Genomic DNA, 22,458 nt, shown 5'->3' on the forward strand with positions numbered 1-22,458 from the left:
TAATAATAATAATAATAATAATAATAATAATAATAATAATAATAATAATAATAATAATAATAATAATAATAATAATAATAATAATTTTCTTTTCCTTTCGGCTTTTCCCTTCAAGGGGTCGCCACAGCGAATCAGTAACCTCTGGTTCGTTTTCTTTACTGTTAATTGTACATTGATATATTCAATAAAGCATTTAAAAAAAAGGTCCGTCTTCCCACAATGCAACTCGCAGGCGATGACATTTTGCGTCGTAAACAGTATGGCGGATTAACATCTTGCTACAGTACTGCATGTCTTCTCGTTGATTCATGTATTTTTACTCCTCACTGAAGAAACGTCAGCGAGAGGGTGAGTATACGGAACTAGCATCAGAAATCACAGATAAAACATTTTTTTGTTTCGTAATCAGAACCACGGAAGACATTCGAAAAAGGCTCATACTACACAAACTCTTGGGTCTACTACGAAAGTTCACTTGACAAGATATTGATGTTTTGTCCTCTGTTATCACCGACACTTATTATCAACGTTTCTATTTATATTGTGTTTACTTGCGTTATATTGTGTTCACTGCGTTATCTTTCAAAAACACACCTGGGCTGATTAGTAAACGAAGGCGAGCAAATCAGCTGTTTTTTGCTCTGCTGGCAACGTCACAATATTCTTTAATTAACTTTAAATATTCTGGTATGAACACATTTCAGTGTTAATGCTGCTAAACTATCAGCAGTTGTCCTCTCAAATAGCAATTGTCAAAACTGCACCAGCCACCCTCTTAAAACATAATGAAATGTTGCTCAAATAACCTATGTACTTTATTTAATTTAAGTAGATAGGATATTATTACATTATAATTACAGTTTCCCTTGGAGGGCTACGATGACTGAAACAATATAAAGAAGTCAAGAATAAGATTTTATTCCGCTATTGTTTCTCTATCTCTCATTTATGACATTTAAAAAAATGAAATCTTACACATTTTAGCAAGTATGTGTGCAGTTATGTCATCTTTGATTTGCTTTTGCGGGAAATGATGAAGCGGTCCACATCTGACACCCGGGTGTTGACTTTGTGTAAATATTTTATTACACACGCTCCCCAGCTTACGAACAATCGAGTTACAACGTTACAGTTCATACGAACATTTTTGCAGATATGTCAAAAAATGTTTGGACAGAGATGCTATAAATTAGATTTTTTATTGCACGCCTTCACCTCCGTACTGGGCTTCACGCACACGCTAGCACACAGACACATTGGGGGTTTCAAGGGCTGGATGTTTCCGCGGCGGACACCAAGGCTGACCAATCGTCTTCATGCTGAAGTGTTCGGGCCCTGATCCGCCGAGCTCACTTACGATTGGCTGTGTAGAGAATGTGGGCAGGGAGGAAATCCCTCTTCCCAGTTGACGCTCCAGGAGGACGCGATGCATAACAAAAGGTAATGGCTGCCGGCACTTAATACAGTAATTACGTGCCAGCAGCTTCAGTAATGGCTTACTGAAGACCCAAGGATATATGTCACCGTACTACCATAGGGGTGAATTTATTTTACGGCTGTTAGAGCGTCTTTGTTTCATACTTCCCTGTAATCATACATTTCATACAAAATATAGCACTTAAGCAACTTACTAACAAATTCACCTTCAGAATGACCGCTCGGAACGTAGCTCGTTCGTAAGGTGGGGATCGTCTGTATATTGTTTCATGAAACTGAGCAATTGATAATTGCAGTGACCAATCTGACAACACAAACCCTCCTTGCTCCCCTTTCACACCAAATACCTTGGCACCTCAATTTGGACATCTTCGTTTAGTGGCGTACTCACTTTTTTCCCCCACCGGTTTGGATATAAATGGCTGTGTGGTGAGTTATTTTGAGGGGACAATATATTTAGACACTTTTCAAGCTGTACACTCACTATGTTGGAGCAAAATGGTGTACCATGAAAATATATTTACAAAAATATGAGGGTGGACACACTTTTGTGAGATACTCTATCAAAAATCAATATATGAAGCAGCTTAGAGTGCATACCTTTTTATAGTTTTAAGAAATAATCAGTTTCAATGTGGATGATATGCAGGATAGCTAATTGACACTCCTTATGACACTTACAGGTCCTGATGTTTCGTCGCTCGAGGTTCAACATTCGCCCCAACGTGGGTGGGGCAGGGAGGACAGTAGCCCCATCACAGGATGCTGTACCGACAAGTCAGGAGACAAAAGAGAGGACAAAAGACCTCGATGAGAGCGTGGTGGCTGCTGTGGTGACTGAGAGCAAGCTGGTTGATGCGCCTGTGGCCAAAACTATCACCGTTAGGTGAGTAGTTTATCTAATAAGGAGGAAATGCGTGATTCAACCCTTCTGAAATTAATAATTAGTCATGGTTTCAGGCAGCATTGTGCAGAATTGTAGAAGGTGAGGTGTCTAGCTTCCTATTTTGAAAAGTAAATGCACATCTTAGCTTAACCAGTTAACTGCCACTCACTGACATTCTCATTTGCTAGGACCCATGTCAATCACCGGATGACACCCCACTTTTTAAAGCAATGCGGCCTCATGTAGGCAAGGATCTATTCTTGGTTAATGCCAACATTTTTCTTTCTTGCTTAGTGATGGAAATGATCCAAGTGGGGATGGCAGCACCTCTTCAGCTGCGGTTCAGAGGAGGAAACGCATCTCTGTCAAGCCTAGGGTGGCCCCGGGTCGCCCCGCTGCTCTCCCTCGAATGCCAAAGTCCCCCGCCAAGGTGGAGTCTGAAAGACCCCCTACAAATTCAGACCTCGAGCCACAAATTGAAACTCAAGCAGTACAGTCTGAAGCCCAGTCTCCGACGTCACCAGAGCTGGAACCGGAGCCGGCGCCTGGGCCAGAGCCCAATCTCATCGATGGTTCAGGACAAGTTGCTGCTGTCTCTGCTGACCACTCTCCAAAAAGAACCAGAAAAACAGAGAAGACATTGATATCGTTGGAGGACAGCCTCATCAAAGTTCCTGACAGGGCGCCAGAAAAAGTTGTCTTGTTGGACAAAGAAGCGGTGGCACTCTCAGAGAAAGCCAAGACTCTTCTGTCGTCGAAGAGCAAGAAGTCATCGATTCCCCAATTTTCCCTGAGTCGACTTTTGAATGACCCGTCGGACATTCAGAGGATGGAAAAAGCTCAGAAGCTCCGTGACATGCTCAGACAGGAGATGCGGAAAGAAAAGGTTAGTCTTTGGAATTAATGTGTCTTTTTACACACGTTGGCATCCAACTTGAGTCCATCCTCTCTCACTGTTTAAGAACTGTACCTACTTGAGTTATTGCAGGTCTGAGGATTTCAGAAATTCCAAAAACCCATTTTTCGCGTCCGTAGGATCAAATAATGGGAAACCATAGTATCTAAATTAGGGTTAGGGTAGTCGAGTGGATTACCAGAGGTAACAGGTTCAATCTCTGCTTCGGCCTTCCTGCACCGAGTTTGTATGTCCTCTCCGGGCCTGTGTGGGCTTCTCCAGGTCCTCCGGTTTCCTCCCACATTCCAAAAAACGTACCCTCCAAATTGTCCCTAAGTGTGAGTGTGTGCGCAGATGGTTGCTTGTCCCCCACCTACTGTCCAAAGACAGACGGATAGGCTCCAGCACGCACCAGGGGACACCCTGAATCGGTTGCCAGCCAATCGCAGGGCACACAGAGACAAACAACCAGTCCCTCTCACACCCACACCTAGGGTCAATTTAAAGTGTTCAATCAGCCTGCCATGCATGTTTTTGAAATGTGGGAGGAACCCGAAAGACCTGGTGAAAATCCACACGGCCCCGGGGAGAACATGCAAACTCCACACAGGGATGCCGGACCGTGTCTTGAACTGACGACCTCTGCACTGTGAGGTCGACGTGCTAACCGCTCGACTAACGGGCGGTACAATTTGGTATAATCTGTTGGAATAGCTGTTTTTGAGCACCAACAAAATGGATGTCCAATGTAGAAATCAAAACAATAATGGTTGGAGTAATTCTGTAAAATTCGATCAATTCCCAGGGCGCATCTGATCATCTGTCAAAGCACAGTACTTGTGAATCATTGCTACAAAGTTCAAGAAGGACTTTAATTATGTCGTGTTACAGAATGCCAAGAGAGCAAAGGAGAAGAATGACAAGGAATTCAATTTGGATCCCTCCAAAATGACCATGCGGGACCTCATCCGCTACTTGCCATTGTCCAACCCTATGTCGTGAGTGCTCATTGAAGCTCCTAACCTACCACGCCACCCTTTTCATTCCTTTCACTGACCGCAACTGCCTTATAACAGGTCCAGTTTAGAAGATGGCGCTGTAGAAAATGAACCTGTTGCTCCATTTTCCCCAAGGAGAGAAAAGTGAGGTCACAGTTGAATATGTCCGAGTTTACTCAAGGCTGTGCACGTTTTAAACTTTGCCGCTGTCCAAGATTGCCAGAGAGAGTGCAGAAACTCGAGTCAGAAGTTGTCCCAGCAGTGGCAATCCCGGCAGGGGAGGAACACGAGGAAGAGCCGGCGGGAGAGGAGGACGACGAAGATGAGACGCTGATGGTGCCTCGGGTCATAGTGGCCGAAGATGGCACACTGATCCTGGACGAGGAGAGGTAGGGGAACATACAAACATTCTGAACCGGCAAACTGAAATTAACCAGCAAACGGCTAACATGTCAAAGTAACAGTTAACCCTACTGCAACATTTTGGATTGTTAAAATGGATTGTCTGTCTGTCTGTCTGCCTCTGTCCGTCTGTCTGTCTCTGCCTGCCCGTCTGTCTCTGTCTGTCCGTCCATCCGCCCGCCTGTCCGTCCGCCTGCCTGCTCATTTGGTTGGTGTTTCATGTTTGTTCAATGTCTATTTTCCTCTTGTGTTGCACCAGCTTTACAGTGAACTACGACTTGGAGTTTATTTTTCGTAATAATATACATGGTCAATTGTGGCTTTTCATCCATTGCTGATGGATCTGGCTCATATCCACTGCGATAAATGGGATTCACAAGCAAGTAAATTGTGAGGGGTTGTGTGTCTCAGCTTGACTGTGGAGGTCCAGCGAGCTAAAGGACCGAACCCGGCAGAGGACCGAGATCCCATCTTTGAGCGCGGATCCACTACCACTTACTCCAGTTTTAGGGCATCCACCTACTGCAAGCCCTGGACTAGGGAAGGTTCGTTCAACAACACTGTCTCGCCAAGCCAAAAATGCATCTCATATCTTGCTTTTCCATGGCTCCTTTTTCTTGCAGAAACGGACATGTTCTTCCTGGCGATCAGCATGGTGGGGACGGACTTCTCCATGATAGGCCAGCTTTTTCACAACAGAACTCGAGCCGAGATACGGGTCTGTGAAGGAGAGCAAAGTTGTGATTATTTCTGGAGTTACTTAATAAGCAATGTGGTTTTATTGTTTTTGTGTGTGTGTGTGTGTGTGTGTGTGTGTGTGTGTGTGTGTGTGTGTTTGCACTCGTGCATGTGCATTTGTGTATGTGTGCACTTATACTTACAGAACAAATTTAAAAAAGAGGAGCGGCAGAACTCCTGGAGGATCGACAAAGCTTTCCGTTAGTATGCCATCTGTGGTGTTTTTTGACATAGCGCACATTCTATTTGAAAATCCCAAGTTGACTGACTGTCACTGTTTTCCTTGCAGGAGAGAGACGCAAGTTGGACATTGAGTATTTCTCGAAGCTGTTGGAGAAGATTCTAGAAGTGCAAGCCAATAGGAAGAAGCTCAAGTCGCTTGTGGTGAAGAACACCTTCAAAAAGCACAAGAAGAGCTCAAAGTGTGCCAAGAGTGAGTGCTTCCGAAGATTATGTCCAGTGAATACCTATTCTCTGTGATCTGGGATACTTTCCAGACCCAACTTTACTTGGTCAAAATATAGTCTGACCATATTTTAAAAAATAAATCTAGTGATGCATTTTAACCCCTTTTCTTATGGTTTAAACGCATTTAAACGTTTAAAAATGCACTTAAACTTATCCATCCACAGTTTAAACTCCCTTTGTTCCTGTTTTCACTCACAAGAAACTGGTGACTTGTACAACATTGCTTTGATGAAAAAAGAAATATTCTAAATAAGGCCCAAGTGATTTAAACATATTAACACAAAATTGATTAACCAAACCATTAAGATCATCTTGATGAAGTTTTGCGAACTTAATGCTAACAGATGTAAAATACCATAGGTGGGCGAGTAGAAATGAGCATATTAATTGTCGTATTAAAAGTTTAAACGGCTACTTTATGCCAAGTGGAAACTGTGGCTATACAGTTGGGCACCCTTCTCTGCCATTTTTTTAAAATCTTGGTTTAGCTTCATTTAGTGGCATTACACTGAAGGCATGCCTCTCTAAATTCAAACTTGCATTTGTTCTGTAAAATCCCATCATAACGCTTGCTTAAATTTTTGTAATATAACAGTAAAGACTGATTGCCTTACAGTTAATTATATGATGCATCAGAATTGCATCATGAATGATTCATGTTGACTTTTTACTCTTGGACATTTGGTTCTCCCCGATAGGAAAAGACAGCGTGGACGGGCAAGAAGAAGAAGAAGAGGATGAGTTTGATGTTTTCTTAAGCTCAGACACGGATGATGGCGAGAAAGAGAATGACAATATCTGCAAGGATGGAAAAGGCCCCGCCTCAAAGGCGAGGAAGAAACGCAAAGGGCAGAGCGTGGAGCACGACTCGGCTGCAGCACTGATGAAGCCCAAAAGCAAAGCAGGTGAGAAGAGCGGTGTAGAGGTTATTAGTGTGTCAGTGCAAGCTCTTTTCCGTTGATCCACACATTTTGTTTGATTGGTTGCTGTTGTCTCCTTAGATGATGTCTGCACACCAGAAGACACAGGGACATCCTTTCCTCAGGATCAACCCAATTCACAAGTGTAAGGAAGTGTAAAATATATTTTAATCTGACATCAAAACGTGCCACTTCTTCCGGGTGACAAAAGACTGAGTAGTTGTGAAAATGTGAGGTAAACGGAAGCAAAGGGAAATGGATAGCTGGCTGCAATTTACATTTCATCACGTAAAGACATTAAAATGTAGTTGAGTAGGCAATTACTGTATGTCTAAGGACATTTTAAAGGACAACCGACGTCACAGGACAAGTTGTGTCCATAATTTGTAAAATGGCTTCAAATGACTTCTACTGAGCGTATTTTAAAAAGATTCCACCGCATATAGCTATATTTTACGTTTTAAGACTCCCGCTGAATATTCAGGAAGTCTTGTTTTTGAGTTGATGACAAGTCCGTACGTGACGTCACTAAAGGAATGCCCCCTGACAGAAAAAAAGACGGATTGTAGCAGTCCTTCCATCACGTCAATGTATTTTGCTTTATTGTTTGGTCTGAAAACCTTGTGTTGCACCCAAAAGCTGCCAGAAGAGGGTGTCCAAGCTCCATATAAGGAATGTATCCGCCTGTGGAAATGGAGGTGGCCACAGGAGGTCGCCATTTTGTGCCTCTTTTCTGGTGATCGTTTCTCCCCAATGTTGCCTCAAAATGGCATGGAATAAATTCTGTAATCGATTGCAAACATGTATGCTTTCCTCTTCAGAACTATTTGAATCATATTTATAACTGGAGGTGTAACAAGAAAGCATATTCTCCGAACCTGAAGCCATTGTTTTGATTCTCAAGCAATGCAAGACGTCTTGGTGTGACGTCACAAACTGGGGGCGGGACTTTCTGAAAATGCCCAATTCGCACCTCAATTTTTTGTAGATTTTGGACACCTTAAGTCATTTGTATTGGCATTTTGCATTTGAATAAAAATATCATACTACATGTTTTGGGTATTTTAGATGCTATAAAACGGTTTTCTGATGTCAGTTAAGAAACAAAAAAGTGACGTTGGTTGTCCTTTAAATATATGGTGGTGCAATCCCAAATCCAATAATTTTTTTTAGTTGTCATTTCAATTCAGGTCAGGATTAGTCATTTGCTCAGTGCCCCTCAAAAAGTACATTGGTGCCTCATGTTTAAAACATGAAATGTTCAATTTAATCTCACATCTCCAATGAAATATATTCTTCAAAATGACCAGGTGCGAAAGTATGGAGACGGACAAATCATCCGAGCCCACATCAATTCAGCCCGCCAAGCTCTCGAGAGGCAGAGCAAGCAAACCAGTCCTGCCTCAGGGCCGAAAGTGCAGTAAGAAGCTTCCACCTGGTTCAACCACTGCGAAGGCTGATAACAATGCGTCTGCTACAGAAGATGTCAATGTGGCGAGTGAAGCCTCGAAAGAGCAGGTAATGCGACAAGAGCCTCCCAGAGTACCCGTTTCAACCAGCTTCCTCCAGATTTTGCTTTTCAGAAGTTGCTGCTAACTTCTTTGCAGATGAACAACACAACAACACCACCGAGACTAGTCAGTGAAGAAGAAAATGTTAGTGGTGATGGTAGTGAAGGTGATCTTTCTTCTGCTGAAGAGGATTTCTCTGCCAAACCACCAAAACCCACAAGGTACACTTCTCAAGCCGGCTCAATTCAGAAGCTGCACACTCGGGAGGTTGAATGTTTGTGGGCATTTTGGAAACCCTCATCCTTGCTTGTTCTTATGCCATGGTACAACTTTTTCATAGGTATGGGAGAGTTCCCAAGCCTCGCAGCGTCTTAAATTACCCACCCAAGGAAGAAAGTCCCACTAGTAAATCCGAGCGAAAGTGCACCTCCAAGAGGACCAGATCGACCATGGCACCGTCCGCTGCTCCAATGTCTAAAAAGTCCAAACTTATTACCCTGCGGGCATCGCAGTCTGAATCCAGTGAGGATGAGGAGGAGCAGGTCCAGCAGAGGGAGGATGGGGTTTTTGTGCCCGCCTGCCTACGCTCTCCCTCGATTGTCATCCCTCAGGTGGATGAGACAATGGAGGAGGTGCCAAACTTTTTTGATCACAAATAAGTTTAATCTTTACCTCATTTGCATTGTCTTTGCATGCTTTTCCATAATTCACCCCCCACCTTTTCTTTCTCCTGTCCCATGTAGCTTGATATCTTGGGAAACATGTCTACTGTGTTGGACATTTCCCAAGATACACTTTGCTCCGATTCCCTCTGTGTGGGAGATGCAAGTGAGACAGGGGCACCCGAACCGTCTGTGCATCAGTTGGACCTCCTCGTTGTAAGTGTCTCCTGATTAGTGTATCAGCAAAAATAAAAAAGGAGCACCATTTTTTTTCTTTCATTCTCAACATTGCCATCATCCATCTGTTTTTATTTTTATTTTTTATATATTTATGTATGTATGTATGTATGTATGTATGTATGTATGTATGTATGTATGTATGTATGTATGTATGTATGTATGTATGTATGTATGTATGCATGCACGCATGCATGCATGCATGCACGTATGTATTTTATTTTTGTAGTTTTCACTTAAGTCTTCTTGTGTGTGTGACAGAGAAATGGATTTGAACTTTGACACACCCTGATAAATGTCCCTTTTCTTTCAGGATGTTATTGACTTGCTGTCTTCTGAGCACACTGAAGGTATGTTGAGTTTTTTTTTCCACAGGATTTCAAAGAGAATGTTGGAATTAAACATTAAGTTGTTTCTCAGTTTCCGAGGTGGAAAGCTACAACGAGGCTGCTCAGACATTGCTGGCCATTGGCAACATGTCTCAACTCTCTCAGTCGGAGACCATGCCTGATCGGAAAACAGGTAGAAATACTTCACTTGTGCTAGTTCTGCTGCAAGCGGTCTAGCGTCACAATCAAATTGTGTCTAATTGCAGAGACAGACTCTGAGAGTGTGACTGAGACCAACAAATTATTGGAAGAAGAAATAGACAAATTCATCAACGAAAATGGTTCCAGCCAAATCTCAGACCATAGAGTCAGAGAGACGATTGAAGCTCCCACGACAACACTGTCACACCAGAGAACTGTTTCAGGTCCTGACTCGAATCCACCTGCCCATTCAAGCCCACCGATGAGCAGAAGTTCCTCATCCAAAGTGAAACCAAAACCTAACCTTACAACTGAATCAAGGACTGCACATGACAAATCTCATCCAGACAATTCCCCGTGCGGCAGTCCCGGTACCATACTTTCTAAAGACACAAACTGTATTGGAGGAGAGTTTGATCAGGCATCAAAAAAGCAAACTTGTGACTTTACAGAATCCCAATTTGAATCAGTCGCCACCGAAGCCAAGTTTACAGATGCTGAAAGTGGTCATAATTATGAGGCTACATCATATGTTGCAGTCACGGAACCACAAACTGATAAGTCAAACGCACTTTTGCCACGAGGAAGTGGAGATTATGACAGTACCAGGCATGGTATACTTAAATGTGAGAAACCGAGTGACGCTCAAGAGACCAGGTGTCGATTGCCGAAATTCAAACCAAAACCGAACCTTTCACAACTATCAAGACGTACACGTTGTATACCTCAGACTGCAGAAGAAACAAGCATGTGGTCAAATCTGGAATCTACCTCAAAAACAACAGATGAACTGACTTCTAATGAGGAGAAAGTGGTAAGTGTTGGACATGCAGCGGGTGACACAATGTCGACAGATGCTGATGTCGTTGAAAGAGGTCAAAATACCAAGGCAACTCCTCAACCCGAAGCCGAAATGTTGGTCCAGGAAGGCGGAGCATTTCACACTGCTATGTGGGAAGAATCAAAACGTCAGAAGACAAGAGAGGTCTTGTCTCTCCAGCAGACCAGGAATAGTCTTTTCACAACGATGAAACCAGAACTTTCACAAATAACAAGAACTGCACAATCCAAACCTCAAACCACAAAAGAAACTAGTCTGTCTGAAGTAGAACCACAGCCAGCTTGTCCCCTCGCTTCTGTGACAAGCACTCAGAGCAGCACGACGGCTTTGAATGCACCTTCAAGCATGAATGTAAGCTTGGTCATGATACATTTAGAAGAACTGACCTCTGGAGAGGATAATAAATTAGGTGATGGACTTGCTATGGGAGAAACGAAGTCCACAGATGATGGTCATACCGAGAAAGAAGAAGTGACAGAACTAGAGACTGAAGAGTCAAAGAATGCTTTGGAGCAAGAATCTAGAAATTACGACAAGAATCTAACACATGAACACCAGAAAGTGAGTGAAGTTGTTTTCGCTCAGCAGACCAGAAGGAGTCGATTCCCAAAGGTCCAACCAAACTTCCAGACATCAAGAAATGCACAGGGTAAACGCCAAACAGTAAAGGAATCGCCTTGCGAAAAAGCAACTGATATACAACCACAGCCAACTGGTCAAATCAACCCTTCTGCTTCAACTGTGACTGCAACCGCGAGTGATACTGGTGTGACACCTTCAGAGGAGCTGACTCCTAGTGAACAGAAAAAGTCAGGTTTTATCCCTGGAAACACAAAGCCGACAGATTTTGAAACAATTGAAAAAGGTCGTAATAATGAGACAAGCTCTCATGCAGGAGTCACAGACCCACTAGCCGAAACGTTAAATAAACCCGTGGACCAAAAAGATGGAGGTCATGGCAGTCGAAAATCTTCATCAAATCAGGGATACTCTGAGGCATCAAACCAGACTCAAGAAGCAATTCAAAGACGCCGACGCCTCCCCATGGTCAAACCTAACTTGAGGTCAACCACTAGAGCCACAAAGCTAACGTCGGAGTCAAAGGATGGACTGGACAAATTCTCCAATGTAACATCGGACCGTCAGTCAGTTTCAGCAAGTTCAGTGAGTCCACAGTGTGAAAACAGTGAGGTTGGCTCCACGGATACGTCCAAATTGTCCATTATTGAGGGTGCGAGCTGTGAAACTCCAGCAATGGGTGAGGAAACAGCCTGCAATGTTGCTCCTCAAGTGGAAAGGGGGATAGCGACTGGTATTTGTTTAAATCCCAAAACTGACCATCCCTCCTTAAACATCACACCACCGGATTCACTCTGTGAAACTTGTGACACCACTGAAGTCAAGGCTGAAACCCCCAAATGGTGAGCTTCATATTTTTACTGTTTTCAGTGGTCCCTCACCACCAAGTTGCGGCAAGCTCATTGAAAACATCAGAATCAGAAAGCCTTTAATACTGCCACAATGAGGAAATTTGCAATCTACAGCAGCAAAATTGATAGGAGGCAAAAAAAAACAACAAAGTGTTGCATGTCAAAAAAACCTACACTACTTCAGGTTTAACTATTGTTCTAGTCGCAACAATATTTTATTTTGAAAAGCGAGCATCGTTCTCTCTGTTCCATGTGAATGGACATGCGTAGAACATGCCGTTCCAGTTTTGCCCTACGAGCAATCTGTTTTTCATGGACGTCCCTGCTTATTTCAGTTATGAAGCATAAAATAAGCTATGGCTGTTGAACAATTAAAACTCGATACCAAGCAAGAAAGGGACAGAATTCCACTTAACAATGCTGAAACAATCAAGTGTCCTCAGGTCTCAAATGTTCATTAAATGCTAGAAGAAAAGGTGATGGAGCAGTGGTAAACAACCCTATCCCAGCTTTTATCAAACATGTTGAAGCCATAACATTTTGAGTTAATGATCATTTGCTAACAACAGTGACCAGTTTTCACGTTAAAAATCGGGGTTTAGTCATGTTTTAAATTAAATATAGGCTGAAAATGATTACCAAATAAATGCATTATTATTTTTTTAATTGAAGTTAAACACATTTCAATTTTATTAGAATTTGGTTTTATAATCATTATACATTTCAAAACTCTCAAGGACACTTTACAGTCACATTTAATGGACGAATGATTCCCATGCACACAGCCTGCTTTGACATGTGGCGAACAGCTCTTCAGTTGGCATTATGGTCAATTACTCAATAACTGAAATGGCCTTGACTCATTTCAGAAGAAGCTGCCAGTATATTGGCACAAAAAAGTGACTTCTACCCAATACAATACATATTGATTTATATAACAATGAATTGGAATTGATTTTGGCATTTTATGAATCATCCATTCCTAAAATCAAGATTGTTTCATTTCATTTGCTGCAGTAAAGTTCAGTGAACCTCTTCTGAAAACGGTAGTACATGACATTGCTCTCTTGTCCAATAATGTACTGTATATCAATACTATAATCTGGCTGAAAACATTTTTTAAGTATTGACAAAAAACTCAGATGGAACTCATATGGAATTCATATTTCTCCAATTGTATAAAGGTTAGATATTTTTAAAAGTTTGCATTCTAATGTAAATTCTTTCTTTATATTGAAAGCACCGAGGATATTTTGTTGCCCTCAACCTCTACAATGAAACAACGCAGGCCAGTGAAACCCCAGCCCAACGTTGGACGCGGAGGTCGCCAGTCCCGAAAAGTGGCGGCCAAAACGGGATCAGGTATGACACTCTCCGTCGGACAAACCTAACTTCCCATAGTACAGTATTGTTCTTCGAGATCACAAATTCTGGTTCTTGCCGAGAAGCCACCTCTGGTCCTCAAGAGCAAACAACTGTCCTGTTGACGCCAGTAGAGGGAGCCAATGAGCAAGTTAAAGCTATCTCTTATGCATCCTCAAGTGAACAACCCGAGTGCCCCATCCAGGTAGCATGTTCATTTCAGTCTGTTTTGCCTGTTTTTTCATCAACCATAACTTTCTATTATATTTTCTGTGGTTAAATGTGCATTTGAATCTGAAATGGAGCACTGTATAGCATGTGTAGGGGCCGTGATTCTTAATCCGGCGTATTAATCCTTCTCACTTAATGTTCATAGGATGACTCCTCCTCAGTCAGCAGAGCAAACCAAACTTCCGCACATCCCTCAATATTTCCTACCAGTAAGTCAGTAACTTTGTGCTACACTGGACATTGCAACATTAGTGGATTTAAAAAAAATGCGGATGCTATGACAGTTTATTGGCGGACCCTTAAAAATGTGATTTTTACAATATGAAATTATTTAATTAGGTTAAGAGAGAAAGTTAAGTTAAAGATTTACCACTTGCTGTTGACTGAAAATAGATCATATAATAATAATAATAATAATAATAATAATACGTCTGTGTAAGCTCTCAGTCATACAGGAGTGGTCCATCGATGAGAAGGTTTCTTCAGCCGTCATCTGTACAAATTTGTACAGATGACGGCTGAAGAAACCTTCTCATCAATAATAATAATAATAATAATACATTTCATTTATAAGCGCCTTTCAAAAATCAAGGTCACTTTACAGGTCATCATGGCTTGCTTGTTGTCTGTAATTGATCATGTGACCTTCGCAAGCTGAGCCCTGCAGCGCTATGGTGCCATTCTCAGTCGACAGGAAGTGACTTGACAAGGCTAAATAGTTGGCCCCTCAAATTAAAAAAAAACATTTGCATTTACTTCTTGATTCATATCCCACAAAATGTAGTATCCATCAGCTTAATTGTGTGTGCCGTCAGTCTGTCAAAAAAGGTGCAATCAATAAATTTTGTCTTGTAATTTAATCTATCTTTTTTTTAATTTCAACTAAAATTTCAAAAAAAAAAATCTAGATTCATTTGATTTCAAATCAATTACATGATTGGGGCAGAACAAAAGATAAAAGAAATTGTGGCATTAAAATGTACTTCATTGTTTTTTTTTTTTCAGTCAACTTGGACAGATGCACTACAGTACTTAGTCATTTACTTTCTGCTGTATTTGAGACGAGTCAAAGTCCTACCTGCAGCCTTTAGTTTCGACCACAAGGGGCAATATCACTGTTGTGGTTGTTTTTGAGTGCCCTCCTAGTGGCTCGCAATTGGTTCAGGGTGTCCCCCACCTACTAACAGCGTGGTTAGGTTAGACTACAGCAGAGCTCGGGAACCTTTTTGACTAAGAGAGCCATCAAAGTAAAATATTTAGATTTTTTTTTTCAGTGAGAGCCGCACACACACGCGCACGCACACACACACACACACACACACACACACACACACGCATGCACGTGATTTCAACAAAATATCAGAATGTGTTATTTAAAATAACTTTGTGATAATACTGACCATTAATATGAATAGTTTTACGTTCCTCATGATTGGTAAAAATCCAGCCAAACGATCGGAATGAAAGTCAACTTGCCGGGTCCATACTCGAAGCTACTGCTAGCTAGCCCGCACACTGCTCATTAGCTTGCACCCTTGCTTTCTGATGTCTCTCGCAGAAGTATATTGATGCTAACGTCAGCATGGGGCTTGTTAAAGTGCCAATGATATTCAACTGTTTAATTCATGGTATTGTTTACGTATTTGCAAATTAGAATCACGGCAGAAGCTTTTCTCTCCACAAAGGCGAATCCTTCGTTCATCAAAAGAGCCATATGTGGCTCGCGAGCCATAGGTTCCCGACCGCTGGGCTACCACAAGCATCACAACCCTAGTGAGGATAAAGCGGTCCGGACAATGAATGAATCACTGTTTGTAAATCTCCAAAGAATGATTAGAGATTTCTATTTTGGCTTTGAAAGGTCTGAGAAAGTGTTAAATTTACCTCGTTGATTGACATGAACTCATTCGCTTTCGACATTTTAAATCTGTCCTATCATGCAAAAGCCAGCCGCGTTTTCCCACAGTATTTATGATGACACAATTACTGAATAAAAGGACAGACTGGGCGACACCCAATTTTGAGTAGTTGTGTGGAGCTCGCTTTTGTTCTTTTGTGTTCTACAGTAATTGACGCGGAGAAATAATTATGTACTGAATGAATGTCAATGTAATGCGGTGTTCCAAGTTTGAAACTCGTTCTCTCACCTCAACGCTGTCAGTGTCGTCGGATGCTGAGGAGCCGTTCTTCATCCTGTCCTTGATGGAAGTCCCGCTGGACGAGTCTTCCCATCAGCCCCCTCGGGCAGATCTAACGGTCCAACACAGGTTAGAATATAGCCCAAATACACTGAGGGGATTATCCTGCTTGTTGTCTCACGGTACCTCTGCATCCCTGCAGCCTTCCTGCGGATAGTGCACTTGCAGCGACGGGCTGTTACGCACCTGCCGTTCTATCAGGAGAGATGGGTGTCGCTAAGGTGACAATGAAGCACTGACACTGAAAGATTTGGGAGTTTTTGTGGGACCGGGATTCTGTTATGCTATGCTATGTTAAGGGGCAGGGCAGGCATTCCAGAGGTCCTACTTTTTATATATAGACCATTAAAGGACAACCGACATCACTTTTTTGTTTTTTTAACTGACATCAGAAAAACGTTTTATAGCATCTAAAATACCCAAAACACGCAGGCTGATATTTTTAGTCAAATGCAAAACACCAATAAAAATGACTTAAAGTGTCCAAAATCTGCAAAAAAATTTGAGCTGCGAATTGGGCATTTTCAGAAAGTCCCGCCCCCAGTTCGTGACGTCACGCCAAGACATCTTGCATTGCTGGAGAATCAAAACAATGGCTTCAGATTCGGAGAATATGCTTTCTTGTTACCCATCCAGTTATGAATATGATTCAAATAGTTCTGAAGAGAAAAGCATACATGTTTTCAATCGATTAAAGAATTTATTTCATGCCATTTTGAGGCAACATTGGGGGGAACTGTCTCACCCAAAAAAAGAGGCACAAAATGCCGACCTCCTGTGGCGACCTCCGTTTCCACAGGCTGATAAATTCTTTATATGGAGCTTGGACGCCTTCTTCTGGCGGCTTTTGGGTGCAACACGAGGTTGTCAGACCAAACAAGTGCAGCAAAATGCATTGACGTGATGGAAGGACTGCTACAATGTGTCTTTTTCCGGTCAGGGGCGTTCCTTTAGTGACGTCACGTACGGACTCGTCACCAACTAGACTAGACAACAAGACTTCCTGAATATTCAGCGCGAGTCTTAAAACGTAAAATATAGCTATATGCGGTGCAATCTTATTAAAATACGCTCAGTAGAAGTCATTTGAAGCCATTTTACAAATTATGGACACAACTTGTCCGGAGACGTCGGTTGTCCTCTTTAAGAAGAGAGTTTTCCATAATATGTGTCCTTTTTTTTAACCCTCAGAGTGCACTCACGGCACATCCAGTCCTACCAGTGCTACCAGCTGGAAGTGAAGATACAACTGCTTCAACTATTTTAAGATCCCCCCAAAGGTGATGAAATGCATCAATGACCTCATGTCGGCTTACATTTCGATTTAAGACTTCAGTATTTCAATATTTTTTTATTTTATCATTAGCGGGGTTTGATAACTGTTGAACATTTTGAACAACCACCAGTAGTAGTAGTAGTAGTTTGAAACAATTTATAACAATAATTGTCATTCATGTAATTTCCAGTATTTCAGGCACACCCAAAAGCCTTCATTGTCTTCAAAAGATGATCCTGCGCCTAATACGCTGTTCGCCTTTTATGTGCAGTAATACTGAGCCACAACAGATCTCGCAATACTGTCAGCAGCCACCGACTCTGTGACTCTATTTCCCACTGTAAAAGAAGTAGTGCACAGTCCATGCTGGGATATAAAAAACGTAACCCCAGCCTCTGCTGTCGCGCCTTATAATGTGGTGTCCCTATTACAGTACAGTGATACCTCGGGTTACGAACCCCTTGGCTTACGAACCTTTCGGTTTACGAACGTTAAATTTATGAAAATTTTGCCTTGGCATACAAACTATTTTTCGGCATACACACGGGGCTGCCACAATGTGTGATGTGTCGTTCACAAACGAGCCCGTTTTCCTGACAAGAAAATGACAGCCTGCTTGTTTTGGTCCTCTATTCCCCACCCCCAGTCATCGGTTAAAGCCATGTGATTGGTCAAGAGCGCAGCAATGAGGGGGTGGGTGTTACAGACAGAGAGAGAGTGAAGCCATTCTCCAAAAAAGAAAATGGCAGCCGACATTTTTTAATCCTCTATTCCTCGCCCCCAGTCTTCGTTTAAAGCCACATGATTGGTCAAGAACGCAGCAGTGAGGGGAGGTGGTTTAAACATTAAAGAGACAGGCAGACGACAGAGAGAGAGAGTTTCAACTTTGATAGTTCAAAGGCAGAGTGTAGTCTGCAAGGTTAAAATTCCCATCAATCAGGCTCCACAAATAACCCGCACAAGCCATCTGTACACTTGATGCAAAAAGCTACCAACCCAGCTAAACAGAATACAATTGATGAGGAACTAGATACAATTATCGCAGAGAAAGCACCTACAAGGATCATTCGTCAAGATGGTGAAAGAAGGCTACGTTCCTCATCAAGTGTTTAATGCTGATGAAACCGGCGACTCCATTCCATCAAGTCATCAACGATCATCACAAAGGTAAATAAAATAATAATACATTAAATTTTAAGCACCTTTTATTATACTGTACGTTTTATTTCTTTAATTATAATACCATAGCACATTTATTATACATAAAATAAGGTATATTTTGTTTAGTTTTAAGGCTTAGTGAATTAGAAAGTAGAAAATTATGTTTTATGGGGACCTGGGAACGGATTATTCTCATTTTAATGGTTTCCTATGGGAAATTAAATTTGGGGATAGACACTTTTTTCTTTACACGTTGTCTGGGAACCAATTAAGTTCGTAAGCCAAGGTATCACTGGATATGGATTCTTTTATTAAACATGTTATTGATTGAAGGTGCGCCATATATATGGTAAAAGTTTGAAAATACCCAATTTATTGGGATTGCACTTTATAGTCCTGTGCACCTTATACACCGGCAAATAAGGTACTCAATTAGAGTTATTACTGCTATTTTTCTTCATTGAAAAAGCTGCTTAATCCTCCCCCGTGATAGGAGACCCAAAGGCTTCCTCTCCTTCCTGACTAAAACGAGCGGTACTGCCCAGTCCGACTCGTCTCGTGGCAAAGCTGCTTCCCGCCGCCCGAACGTTAGTAAAACTCTGCCCAGGAAGCGACCGACGGCAGCTACTGCGCCCCCCCAACCCGAGAGGACAGATAAAACAGTGGAGTCCAACCCACTAGCACCCTGTACAATAGCATCACAACCATCACCTCATACCCCTGGCTCTTCAAACGAAGTAAGTACTGCTTAAGAGTGCCAGTTACAAATTTTGGAAAAGGCGTGTCAGCATTTGTTGCATATCCTTGCTAAGTAACTGAAAGTCCATCAACCTTTTTCAGGATAGCAGGGATATGGAATGAATGCTAAAACAACTATTTTTTTAAACCTTTAACCCGGTAAGGCACATGTGTCAAAGTCTAAGCCCCTCCACATCATTTTTTTCGGCCCGCGAAAGAAGTCAAACTTGTGAAATTACATGATGCTTGCTGAAATCCTAACCAAAATTTCATATTTTTGGCTGTAAACCACAATAACAGTCATTATTCTTGACTTCAGATTTAAAAACTAGGTATTCATCAATTTGTTGTGCGCTCTATATGTAATTTGTGGAAGGCATGGCAGGCAGATTGACCACTCCAAATTGTCCCTAGGTGTGAGAGTGACTGTTGTACGTCTTTGTGTGCCCTGCGATTGGCTAGCAACCAATTCAGGGTGTGCCCCGCCTCGTACCTGAAGACAGCTGAGATAGGCTGCAGCACCGCCCACGACCCTAATGAGGAATAAGTGGTACGGAAAATGGATGGATGGATGGATGGATGGATTAAACATTCTAATGGCTTCCCCAAATTCATAACGACCCTCGAGAGGAAACCATAACTACAATGTGGCCCGCGGCAAAAAATGACTTTGACACCCCCGCGGTAAGGAAAAAAGAATAGCATAAAAAAACTGTTTTTGAATTGAAATTAAATTGAAACTACATTTTCCATCCATCCATTTTCCATCGATTTATACTCTCATGGGTCCTGTTGCTGGAGCCGATCCCAGCTGTCTTCAGGCACGAGGTGGGGGAGGACAGCACACATAGACAAACCCCATCCACTCTCACCTTGGGACAAACATTAACCTGCTGTGCATATTTTTTGGAATGTGGGAGGAAATCGGAGTATCCAGAAAAAAAACCCCAGCTGGCTCAGGGAGATCATGCCAGCTCCATACACGAAGGCCTGATTTGGAATCGAACCCTGCACTCTGCACCATCAATCTGCCGTGTTAAAACTAAATTAACAAAATTTAATCAACACTGTGTGTTTGTGTGTGTGTGTGTTTGTTTGTGTTATAGGTTTCTGCGTGTCAACAAGGCATCAGCGATTTGGTCCAAGAGCAGCCCACCAACGTTTCCCAGTACTTCATCAGTGATATTTTCACTGAAGTTAATGAAACATGATAAGTACTCATTACCCCCCCCCCCCCTTTTTCTACCTTTGATTTTCTAACATGAAAGTAAGCTATGAATAATGTGAAGCATCAGAAACTTCTTTTTGCGTATTGTTTTTTTACAGGCCTTTATTCCACTCCGTACAAAAAACCCCATCAAGGCTTTTCAATGAGCTCACTCACTCACATGATGTTGTTTTGTGTCTCCTGTAATGACTTAAAACATGTGACAAAATAGTTTTCTTTACGATCCAAATAAACGCATTCCTGCCACAAAACAGTGGTGTGGAGGCATTTTCACCTCGATGCAACTTTTCACAATTACACATATTACTGTTCATGACCCCTACAAACATGACCACTTAATTCGCTTTGAACTGCTCTTAATATTAACCCTCGTGCAATATTGTACATTATTTGATCATTTTTGGAATTTGGGACAGTTTGATATCACAGCCCACAGTGAAAATCACCCCAAAATGCGAAAATTTAGCACAGGCCGTCAAGACGGGTCAAAATTGAAAATGCCAACTTGCTGGATATTTTTGAACATTCCAGTTGGTACATCTTATATCATTTTTTTTAGCGACCATGATAGTATAAAGCCAAAATTTGTCAGATTGACTTCCATTCTAAATGCCAGTTTTCAATGGACTGCAAACCTGGTGTTTTATCATGCATTTCTCATAATTTTTTTACAAAAATCCCTTATCCGCCCTGCGTATTTTGTGCAGAAAGACGCGAGTTTGGCACGTCGCGTGCTCGTGCAACTCATGCCTGACTGGGCCGTTTTTTTAAGTGTTATTATTTGAAAATTGAGTTTTTGATTGGTCAAGCTTTTTTTGCAATGGACAGTCAGGCTTTGTGGTCAGGTAATGCTCGTGAACGTGTGAGTGCACGCGCTTTCCAAGTCTTACAAGTGTCAGTACGTCCATTTGAATTGATGCCCTCATTAGCCTTTTTTCAATCTGCACAATAATATAATAAATAAGTATATACAAATATGTATGACAATACCTGATTCCACTGCACATTATAAGGGGGTGAAAGTGAAAAAAAATCCTCAAAAATGACTGTTATCACACCTCAAAAGCACAGCCATTATTTGAACAAATATCCTCTGCGTCGGATTTTATCAAAAAACGGCAATTGCATAAAAAAGAAGTCATGAAAAAAAAATCTGCACCTTTGGTTTGTTGACATATTCAAGGCTGTATTCATGTCATATGCAATATTTGGTCTGTATTTTTTTAAACATAGCATAATTACTTGCATTATTGACACACTCCCGCTCCTGTGGCTAATAAAGGCTGCCAAAAATAAATAAATACGTAATGTGTATGGAGAGGCATGATTCCACTCAGCATTGTGAGGGATTGAAAGTCAAACAAACATAAAAAATGATTTACTAATCACACCTCAAAGCGCAGCCATTATTTTGACAAACACTCTGAATAGCACTTTGCTGGAATACTGCACAAGGGTTTATTAAGCTAGTCGCAGAGCTTTGGGAAAATTGTATGCGGTACTACAGTGGAGGTGCGCAACAAATGAATTTCAGCTTGTCTGGAAACTGAAAAAAAAAACATAAAATGACTATATCTGTGATATCAAGGTGGCGCAAAGGATGAACCTTGACTAAGTAATGATTAATTGATATATTGTAAACTATAGTTGGTGTGGTGCCAACTTATTTTTCGAAGTAGATTAACATCCTGTGAACATGCTGCCCACATTTGTTTTTGGATGGCCCCAAAATTGAGTGATAAAAGTATTTGATCGAGCAGGATGCCATTTGACACATTGCCCTGACTTTGAAAGAGTCTTATTTGACGCAAGGTAATTACATATTGGCATCAAAGACCTGTTGGTTCAGTTTCCCAAGATTGGTTTCTGTGAAGCAACTCACAATTAAGGCAATTAAATAAGGTACAAGTCGTTCTTTCAAACAATCGTTGATGCCAAAAAGCGGCCTAATTGTAACTTTTCTTAAATTCCACACATTATCACGGTGTCATTGTGACGCACCCCGCCATGGGTGCAGTTAATTCTGTCATCCAATGCAGTATTTGTTTCCCAACATCTATTGAGCAAGGCAACCTACAAACTTGGCTCATTTGCATGAGTTTTGTTTTGAGGAATGGCCGAAATTGCTGTCAACCTTTGTGTATCCAGAACGGTTAGATGAAAGGTGTAACAACTGTGGTACCAAATAAAACAGAAATGTTTGTTTATTTATTCATGTATTTATTTATTTGTCATTACTCTGCCGTCGAATTCTCATTAACGCAGCACAAGAAACGTTAAGTCTGTACGGACAGTCAGGCAGTGAGAAA

At 41.7% G+C, this 22,458-nt stretch overlaps 1 protein-coding gene across 3 annotated transcripts; it reads left to right on the plus strand.

The window, feature by feature from the left end:
* The first annotated feature begins 221 nt into the window (after window positions 1–221).
* LOC148884371 (uncharacterized) lies at window positions 222–22,360 on the plus strand. Of its 3 annotated transcripts, none has more exons than XR_016118256.1 (27): window positions 222–348; window positions 2,121–2,323; window positions 2,618–3,209; window positions 4,110–4,216; window positions 4,295–4,360; window positions 4,432–4,605; window positions 5,030–5,163; window positions 5,242–5,556; window positions 5,646–5,789; window positions 6,523–6,729; window positions 6,826–6,889; window positions 8,055–8,262; window positions 8,352–8,476; window positions 8,596–8,887; window positions 8,999–9,133; window positions 9,468–9,504; window positions 9,575–9,676; window positions 9,750–11,946; window positions 13,196–13,317; window positions 13,404–13,522; window positions 13,694–13,757; window positions 15,710–15,815; window positions 15,889–15,967; window positions 16,938–17,026; window positions 18,677–18,920; window positions 20,028–21,313; window positions 21,383–22,360. XR_016118256.1 is itself a non-coding variant. In XM_089020269.1 (27 exons), exons 2-27 carry the CDS (start codon window positions 2,127–2,129, stop codon window positions 20,130–20,132), a joined length of 5,859 nt encoding a protein of 1,952 aa, XP_088876395.1. In that variant the 5' UTR covers window positions 222–348; window positions 2,121–2,126; the 3' UTR covers window positions 20,133–22,360. The 3 variants fall into 3 exon arrangements, 2 of the variants coding, with proteins under 2 accessions (XP_088876395.1, XP_088876394.1); XM_089020269.1 differs by having other exon boundaries at window positions 5,242–5,336; window positions 5,502–5,556; window positions 20,028–22,360; XM_089020268.1 differs by having other exon boundaries at window positions 20,028–22,360.
* The last annotated feature ends 98 nt before the right edge of the window (window positions 22,361–22,458 follow it).

The sequence above is a fragment of the Hippocampus bargibanti genome, linkage group LG18 (assembly GCF_051943395.1).
Source record: "Hippocampus bargibanti isolate YZ-2025 linkage group LG18, ASM5194339v1, whole genome shotgun sequence".
Lineage (NCBI taxonomy): Eukaryota > Metazoa > Chordata > Actinopteri > Syngnathiformes > Syngnathidae > Hippocampus > Hippocampus bargibanti.